A 10,011-nucleotide genomic window follows, 5' to 3' on the forward strand; every position below is an offset into this window, starting at 1 on the left:
AAAATATCTCTGATTTTTAAATTGCTTAATTTATCGTAAGTTACGTGAGTAAAACTTACAGGTGCAATCGTGCCAATGGGTCAGGTAAATTATTTTCTCAAACCTTGTAGAAATTACATGTCAAGATGATTGGAAAACAATCTCAATTATCTCCACCCAATCCTTGAAGAGTAGATACGTAATTAATGAAATTATGCCTGTGACCTTAATTTTCTTTTAATTTTACAAAAGAGTTTCCTTAAATCTTTCTATTACTCTCTAGGTTTCTATACCTATTATAACAATAAATGGATTATGACTGATCATTGGCTTAGGAATATACCTAAGTAAATTTTTATAAAAGGAAATATTCCATTTTTGCTCGTTTTCTTATTATTAACCATGTACCTAGCTGATATAATAATATTTCCTTTGCGTAAAATTTTTGAAATGTGTTATCAAAATAAGATTTTTGTTGAATATATAAACTTAAATTCACATTTATAATTTCAAATATTAGGATAAGGATTTATTCAATGCAAAAATATATGTTGCGCATAATATTCTAGGATAGATTAACATTAAACTGTTAAATTACTGTAAAATTACCATGTTTTATACGATGTCAAGGGTTACCGCTTGAATTAAACGAGGTTGGATATTTGCAATTAAAACACAATCTGGTTTTATGTAACTAGCTCTTCTTCGCGACTTCGTCCACGCTGTGCATTATGTCTCCCAATTTCCCTGACACTTTGGAATGTCTCACAGTCCTCTCAAAACCTTGCGACTTACGCTCCGGCCTTTAAAAGTCGTTTGTGAGAATGAGTATAATTTCTTCATAATTTTTTATAACGTAGTGCACAAACAATCAGAATTTTTTTTCTTATTTCCTGAACAGAACCTCGTCTTCTTACAAATATTAATTAACATAAAAGAACAGCTTTATTTTATTTTTCACAGAACAATCGGTTCCTTGGTACATCTACTGAAGTCCTCGCTTGGCTCCGGTATCCTGGCTATGCCTGCCGCCTTCAAGAACGCAGGATTAGCTATCGGCGCCTTCGGTACTATCATAGTGGGCTTTATCTGCACGCATTGCGTTTATGTTTTGGTAAGTAACTAAGTATGAACTGAGTTCATTGGGCTCTTCTCAGACTGGGCGCGTTTGGAACCGTAGCTTTAGTTTTAAGTTTACGTAATTAATTATCACCACTATATCTTCTTACAAATACAACTATTTTGACTATCAAAAGGTGTACAATAGAACCTACTTTGAATTTGATTTTGATTTCGTTATCAGGTGAGGACATCGCAACAGGTGTGCGTGGAAGCAAAAAAGCCTTCGATGGGATTCGCCGAGACCTGCGGAGCCGCGTTTGAGTTTGGACCGAAGAGATTACGGCCTTGGGCCAACTTTGCAAGGTAAAATGCCTTTTACGGACCACAAAAATACTCGTTATAAGCCTACCCACGAATTTTTACATTTTGAGTGAATTCGGTGCGGCGGCGCGGCAATACAAATTACTACCCATATGAGAAAGTCTGTTTGTTTGTTGGTTTGTTCTTCAAAGTTCAAACACATCGCAACCGAGCAACGAGTCAACCTAACTTTTAGCATGGATATAGGTAATTTTTTATCCGGGAAATTCAAAGAGTACCCACGATATTTTTAAAAAGCTTAACACACGCCGACGATGTTGTGGACATCAGTGAATCTAAATTATATTTTTTTAAAAGTCCCAAGACACTCACTAACTGACTTATCATCGCCCATCGCAATCTTTTGGACCTAGAAAGCTGAAATTTCGCATTCGGTTCCCTTTATAATGTACACAAGGAATAAAGGTCTAATTTTTCGAAATTGTCGAGGAGATTGTTGCACCACTAATTGTCCCGTACTAGAATGCTAAATCTACTCAAATTGCCCCACAGTCGACATAGACCTTGCTGTCGTTCTTGCCATTTTGAAGTTAGTAAATATTATATTGGCGTCTTCTAAGCAAACGCGCTCCAACTTGGGTCTCATCACTATTTGATTGACATCAAGCGTAAGTCTATCCTGCAAACTTAAATAACCTTATTTCTTTTAATTTCAGAACATTCATAGATTACATATTAACAGCGACATATTTGGCTGCGCTCTGCGTCTACGTCGTATTCATCGCAGAAAATTTCAAAGAGGTATTTTTTATTTTATTCATCTTCTGACATAGTAATCAATAGAAATAAAGGATCATCTGACTGGTTGACAAAATGGTACATTTTTAACCCTCGACCCAAGAAGAGGGATATTATAAATTTGACGTGTGTATCTGTCTGTGGCACCGTAGCTCCTAAACGAATGAACCGATTTTAATTTAATTTTTTTTCGTTTGAAAGGTGGCTTGATTGAGAGTGTTCTTAGCTATGATCGAAGAAAATCAGTTCAGCCGTTTGAAAGTTATCAGCTCTTTTCTAGTTTTTATAGAAGTTTTTGTGTCGCTGGTTTTTTGTTTTAAAATTTTGAGTTATAATATTTAAGAGTTGTTACGGGCTATGAAAAAAGGGCAAGTACGGTGTCCTGAGACGTGACTGAAGCGACGCTACTTACGCAGTGTGTATAAAATCTTTGCCGATAGTATGGCAACTAGCCATGCCAGAAGCCTCCCATCAAACTACCATAATACCACAGCCCTCGCCATTGCCACAGTCAAAAATCACTTCATTAGTTCTACTTCACGGAGACTGGTTGGCTATGTTTGAGTAAGTGCTCACGTACACATTGTTCTAGCGTGCGCGTGCGTGGTACTTAGTTTAGCTTTCGCACACTCACTACTACAACCAAAGCTTGGCGGCCTTCCTGAAATAGAACCTACTACCTATACCATTATTAATATTATAAATAATCTTTTTATATATCCACAGGTGCTAGACGAATACTACCCCCACTATAAGCTCTCTGTAGAAGCCTACTGCGCCTTAACCCTCGTACCCCTCGTCCTCATCTGTCAGATACGGAACCTCAAATGGCTGGTGCCGTTCTCAGCGATTGCCAACGTGTTCCTGGTTATATGCTTCGCGATCACCATGTATTACATATTCCATGACATGCCGAACCCTAATGAACGGGAGATGGTGGCTAGTGTCACCCAATGGCCTCTGTTTATCAGGTACCTACAGCATATTCTATTCTAAACATCTCTTTCTCTGCATCGTGTTCCTATATTTCTCAGCCTCACTAATGGGTGTTCCTCAAGGCTCCATTCTAGGTCCTTTCATGTTCTCGGTATATATAAAAGATTAACCATATTTCGTCCAAAATATTTGCGATATTGTACTATTTGCTGATGATACGTCTGTGATTTTTAGAGTCGGTAGTATTAAGGACAATTTTGACGATATAAGTAGTATCATAGGCTCGTTGGTTCACTGTAAATAATTTTTTCTAAGTGAATTGTAATCGCACTGACCAATACCAAAACCACAAGTAACATTAACTTAATGATAAATAATAATCACATTGAAAATAGAAGAGAGTACCGTATTTCTGCTGATAACTTTATTAACACGTGTATTCGTCCTCTTTCAGTACAGTTATCTTCGCAATGGAAGGCATAGGAGTCGTCATGCCAGTTGAGAACGAGATGGCCAAACCGGAGCAGTTCTTGGGCTGTCCTGGCGTATTGAACATTGCCATGACTATAGTCATCTCCTTGTACGGTCTTGTGGGCTTTTTTGGATACATCAAATATGGAGACGCCGTTCGAGGAAGTATCACTTTGAATCTTCCTCAGGATGAACTGTAAGTGTTTACTTGTCCAAGTACCTATCTAAGCTCATACGACATAGCTCAAAGGATTAGCAAGCTGAAGTGGCAATGGGCAGGTCATGTCTGAACTGACGGTCGATGGGGCAGCCGTGGTCTGGAGTGGAGACCGCGTACCGGTAAGCGCAGTTTGGGATGACCTCCAGCTCGCTGGACCGATGACCTGAAGAAAGTGGCAAGGAGCGGGTGGATGAGGAACGCGGAGAACCGTGTTTGGCAGCGTGCTCTTGGAAGGCTTATGTCCAGCAGTGGACGCATACAGGCTGATGGAATGGATCTATCTAAGAGCAGTCATAGTCTAGTTATTAAGACATCGACTTCCTATTCGGGGGGTCGGGAATTCGCTCCTGGGCACGCACCTCTTTTTTTTGGAGTCATATGCGCTTTGAGCAATTAGAATATTAACTTGCTTTAAAGGTGAAGAAAAACATCGTGAAGAAACTTGCATGCCTGAAAATTCTAGCATGCTTATTGCTATACGGTGGACTACGGCCAAACCTTTCTCATTTTTCAATAGTGAGCCAGTGATAATGATGATGACGTGCCTACAATTACAGTTCGCGCCAGGTTGACATGGCAATCGGGGTGGGGACGTGCGGGTGTGCGGGGCGTCTCCCCGTCTCATACCCCGATTGCCATATCAACCTGTCTTGTACTACAGTTTTGCTTGCAGTCTGCGTAGATATTTGATTTTCCAGAACAACAAGCAGACTAGATTAATAAGTGAAATCTCTCCTTCATCTTTTTACTGTCTAACTGCTTGCGAAAGCCTGTTGTAGGTGCCCAATTGAATTCAATTCTACATTATTGATATGGTTAACTACGAGAATAATTGGTATATAATTTTATCAATCTTTAGCTTAATCACATAAATATTTATCAATTTATCACATGCGTACCAATTATGTACACCTGCATACATAACTTTACATAAATATAAGTATGTATGTATGTCAAACCAATTAACAACTCTACTTTGTAACAAATGTAGATTTCCAGATTTAATTAGATTCAGTGCGTATAATGCGTACAAAATGAGATCTCATTCACCATTTTAACTTTATATGTCAAAAGTACGATCGTAGACTTTATTTTAAGCCCTAATTCGCACGAGCGTTAAAAAAGCGTTGCGTTAAAACCCGGCGTTGCGCTGAATATAAAAACAGATACTTGGGAATGCATTTGTTCTATTTGAAATGGCCTCATTCGCACGAGAGCTTTTTTAACGTCCGTTAAAAAAGCTCTCGTGCGAATGAGGCCTAAAGAGCGAATCATTCTTTTGACATGACAATTGACACGTAAGTATAGTTAAAATGGCCAGTTATACAAGCATACTTGTTTATTCAAAAAAAAAGAAACAAAATTCAAAATATTTTGATTCAATAATTAGACTTTTACAAGTTCTTTTAAATCGTCAAAAGCATCTACCATTATAATCGTAAAATTTATTGAAAAAATACAAAAATTTGCATAAAGCTTTGTATTTTTCTTTTCAATAACATAGTACTTAAAAAAAATCTGCCTTTGATATGCTAAAACGAGAAAGCTGCTGTCGAAAGTATTTTGGAAATCTGTAAGTTTTCGATTGTTTCTTTTCAGATTAGCGCAAAGTGCAAAGATCTTGATGGCTCTCGCGATCCTCTTCACGTACAGCCTCCAGTTCTACGTGCCCATGGAGATGATCTGGAGACAGGTCCACCACAAGATCGCTGTGAAGTACCACAACGTCACGCAGATCGGCATCAGGACCCTCGCTGTAGTTGGATCAGGTAAAACAATTGTAGCAGCCATGCAGCGTATGATAGATAACTTGATAAATAAAAATACCACTACATATTATTACTTGTATTACTTGGGCTGTATTTACAATATGTGCTTTGGTTACAATTAAAACTGTGGTAGAAAAACGAGGTCCGGAACTTGATGCTAGACCGAGGTGTTTCGGTCTTGATGATCTGAAGTGAATTCGTTGAATGCGCTGCCCGGGGTTCGTCCAGGCCAGCAAGATATTTTGAATCGCTCCGAATTCAAATTGTGTTCTCTAAGTGACAGCTGCAAAGTGTGTTGCTTTCTTCGCAGCTGCCGGTCTTAAAAGAGGCTGCATGCCTCTACACAATCAATCAAACAAATCATTTAAATTTTTCAAAAAAAATCTAAAATCTATGCCAATATTATGTTAGAGTATGTTGAGGTTAAAATTCCTCGAACACGTACGAAGCGATTTGCTTCCTCTTTTCTTATCCGAACCGCTGGAATATGGAACGCTCTCCGGCATCAGTCTTCCCTTCCACCTATAATATGGGTACCTTCAAGTCAAGAGTGAATAGGCGACTTCTAGGCAAGCGCGCTCCATCTTAGGCTGCATCATCACTTGCTAGCAGGTCTGATTGCAGCCAAGTGCTAGGCTATATAATTAAAAAAAAAGGTGTTACAACACCTCTTTGCATCCAACAAAATGAATCAATTAAAATGAATAGATATCTTTTTAAATAAACAGTGAAATTAATTTCAGTACTGTTTAACTATTAAAAAATATGATAACTGCGGTAGGTACTTATTTTAACGACGATAAACGAAATAGCTGACTTAAAATAATCCTCCGCTTTCAAACATAATATTATTTTATTGCTATCTTTTACTGGCCTATTATTCAAATAGGTCTTTTCAAGGGCTCTTGAATCATAAAGCCTGTAATGTACCTCTAGTAGGTACCTGTCCTGTTTTCCTTAAACGGAATGTCTGTCTATATAGTTAGGCCTCTAATCGACACTATCACACTAATATTATAAAGGCGAAAGTTTGTGTGTATGTGTGTGTATGTTTGTTACTCCTTCACGCAAAAACCACTGGACGGATTTGGCTGAAATTCGGAATGGAGATAGATAATATCCTGCACATAGGATAATTTTTACTGGAAAACCAAAGAGTTCCTACGGGATTTCGAAAAACCTACATCCACGTGAACGAAGTCGCGGGCATCAGCTAGTCCTCAATAAAACCTAATATTATTACCCTAATTCTAAGTTAGCCAGTATGCTAATACTTTGAGTAGGTTGCTAGATTTTGAGATACTAACTCCCAAGATAAAGCCTCGATAGCTCAACGGTTGAGGAGCGGACTGAATTCCGAAAGGTCGGCGGTTCAAACCCCACCCGTTTCACTATTGTCGTACCCACTCCTGGCACCAGCTTTACGGTTAATTGGAGGGGAAAGGGGGGGGGGGGGGGTAAAGTGTTAGTCATGATTAGCATGGCTAATATTCTTTTTTTTTTTAAAAAGGGCCTCCTAGTTTGGAAGTCAGGGATGGGTAAGAATGTAAGAACTAAATTGGCATATTGTTTTATTGACTTGGTATAAGATTTTTACAAATGTGCCGATTACGAAATGTGTATTTTGTATAGTTTATAATAAACTAGCCGATGCCCGCGACATCGCCCGCGAGGATTTAGGTTTTCCGAAATCTCGTGGGAACTCTTTGATTTTCCGGGATAAAAAGTAGTCTATGTGCTAATCCAGAATATTATCTATCTTTATTCCAAATTTCAGCCAAATCCGTCTAGTAGTTTTTGCGTGAAGGAGTAACAAACACACACACACACATACACACAAACTTTTGCCTTTATAATATTAGTGTGATGTGATTCTATACTTTGTTGATTTGTTTGAGTCCGAGTTAACACACAAATCTGTGTTCCGCACTAAAGGGTGACGAAGTGCTGGTTAACGGTATTCTACGGGATATATTTCGGAGAGTGTGCCCAAGAACTTTTTAACTTGGATCATATCTCATTTTTTTACCACCACCACCACAAGGTTTTATTAAGATCTGCACCCATACATATTCGAAATTTGTAGCGGTTTGCTTCTTCGTGTCCAGTTCTAACTGCTACCCTGTCTTTGGGCTTTAGTTTTCCTCTCCACAATGTAATCGGCCCTTTTTTTCCGCAGTTGCTTTAGCCGCAGCATTCCCTGATCTGGAGCTCTTCATCAACCTCTGTGGCGCCATCTTCCTCTCAAGCCTCGGTCTCCTCACACCAGCCATCGTAGACACCGTCCACAACTGGGACCGAGGGTTGGGAACTTTCAACTGGATCCTGTGGAAGAACATCTTCATATCCATCCTATCCTTCATCGCTCTTTTCGCTGGATCATACGTATCTATAATAAGTATGGTAGAGAAGTATAACTCAACGCCTGTTTTAGAAGCAGCTGGTAATATTACAATTGTTAGTACATAGTAGTAATGGATAGAAGTAAAATTGTATATAAGTGACCACAACAGTGAATAATGTATAAAAATAAATGTTTGTGTGTTAGTTCGTTGGTAAGGGTCAGCCCGCAGCGCACGGCGTGAAATTTTGCAGTGGGGGTTTACCCTAAGATTCAGTACGCACATTAATACTGCCAGAAAAAAAATTGTACGGAATTACCTGTCTAGTACGTAGTACATAAAATTTGTTGAATGTACACGAATAATAATATTGTATTTATCAACACTATAATGCTGAAAAAGTTTCATTATTAAGTACCTTTATGTGTTAAGTACAAAAATATACTTATAAAAAGTATTAGGGATAAGAGTATCGAATAATCTAATAAAATTATACTTAATAATTAATAGTTAAAATAAATTATAAACCTATACTTTTATTTTGTTAAAAAATGTACCATCAGAGATAAAAATACTGTTGAAGTTAGAAATAATCTAAGCAATAGTTACTTATCAGTCTTTTGACTATAAACTTAGGTAGGTATTTAAGACTAATTAATAAGACTAACATAATGTATCTAGCCATTGTATTATGTGCTTAACAGGGCTCTCTCTGTCACTCGTTTCATACAATCGTAGTTCCAATTTCATTTGAATATTAAGCAACCAAAGTCCATGAAATTTTGCAGACATATTCTAGAAACTAATATCTGTGTCTGTGGTGTTTTAGATTTTTCTAAAAATATGTAGTTTTTAAATTACAGGGGCTCAAAGATTTGTATGAAATTTTTTAAGACCGCGTAACTTTGAAACCGAATATTATAACAGAAATCTGGAAAACCACAGACATAGGTAGATATTAGTTTTTAGAATATGTCTGCAAAATTTCATGGACTTTGGTTGCTTAATATTCAAATGAAATTGGAACTACGATTGTATGAAACGAGTGACGGAGAGAGCCCTCTTAATAGTCATAGATGTTATTTTAAGAATTTTGCCACAAAAATTTTATAACTGCCACATATTTTTATTTGATTTATTTATCAAAGAAAAGTAATACAGTAAGTCAAAAGCTTAAATAAATATTAGGATATTAGCTTATCAAAGGAAATCGAAAATGTATAAAGTATTACCGTATCAATTCAAAGTTTAATATAAAACTATCTCGAAGCTATATCTTCAAACAAATCAATATAAAGGCTCTAGCACATTGACCCAATTCATTCGGAGAATACTGCAGGCCAATGTATAGTACTGGCGCTGCTTACGAATTGCGCTAATATCTATGTTACAAAACTCTATGATTTTTTTTTTTTTTAAATAATAATAAGGATACTAGCCATGTTAAATGACTAATATTCCCCTTTCCTCTCCAACTAAGCGTCAGGCTTGTGCTAGGAGTAGGTACGACAGTAGTGCAACGGGCGGGGTTTGAACCGTCGACCTTTCGGTTTTCAGTCCACTCCTTTACCGGTTGAGCTATTGAGGCTCTAAAGCCTGAGGCTCTAAATTAATCGGCAAGCTGGCTAATGTGTAAGAGACTTCTCAGTAGCTCCAAGTCATGCGTTAGATGCTGTTTCAATCCTCATTTGAAGTCGGATTATACTCAAGAGCGAGATGGCAACGCATGTCAAATAATAACGTACAGTATTACCACTTTTGTAATAACGCCGATATACCTGCGCAGAAATCGAATTTTTAAATGGTGCGAAAATGTATCAGCCAATCAGCACGCGTCCGTCCGCTATTGGCTAATTGTCTAGTGCAGTGTTTTATACGCACGAATTATGAAGTATTATCATGTAAAGTATGCCTTGTCTTTGTAAGTATTAAATTTGTTTGTATGAAGTGAGTATGGGCCTTAACAAGCCGAAAGAAAGATATTTCAAAGACTAATATAAAAGAAATGTCGTTGTATTTTCAAGAGAAAAGAAACAATTTCATTTCATTTTGTCTGCAATGTTTATCTTTCAGAAGTCTGCTGATCTTTTAGGCTCAAGGCACATTGCGGCGG

General features: G+C 37.6%; 1 protein-coding gene across 1 annotated transcript in view; it reads left to right on the forward strand.

The window, feature by feature from the left end:
* Positions 1 to 8,630, forward strand: part of LOC123865937 (proton-coupled amino acid transporter-like protein pathetic) — a 43,660-nt gene extending 35,030 nt beyond the window's left edge. The window contains exons 4-10 of the mRNA XM_045907158.1: positions 943 to 1,093; positions 1,283 to 1,404; positions 2,079 to 2,163; positions 2,887 to 3,131; positions 3,551 to 3,763; positions 5,387 to 5,556; positions 7,736 to 8,630. Coding sequence (XP_045763114.1) covers positions 943 to 1,093; positions 1,283 to 1,404; positions 2,079 to 2,163; positions 2,887 to 3,131; positions 3,551 to 3,763; positions 5,387 to 5,556; positions 7,736 to 8,025 — 1,276 coding nt within the window. The 3' untranslated portion in view covers positions 8,026 to 8,630. The remainder of the gene's footprint in view (positions 1 to 942; positions 1,094 to 1,282; positions 1,405 to 2,078; positions 2,164 to 2,886; positions 3,132 to 3,550; positions 3,764 to 5,386; positions 5,557 to 7,735) is intronic.
* The last annotated feature ends 1,381 nt before the right edge of the window (positions 8,631 to 10,011 follow it).

Source organism: Maniola jurtina, chromosome 6 (genome assembly GCF_905333055.1).
Source record: "Maniola jurtina chromosome 6, ilManJurt1.1, whole genome shotgun sequence".
In the NCBI taxonomy this organism is placed as follows: domain Eukaryota; kingdom Metazoa; phylum Arthropoda; class Insecta; order Lepidoptera; family Nymphalidae; genus Maniola; species Maniola jurtina.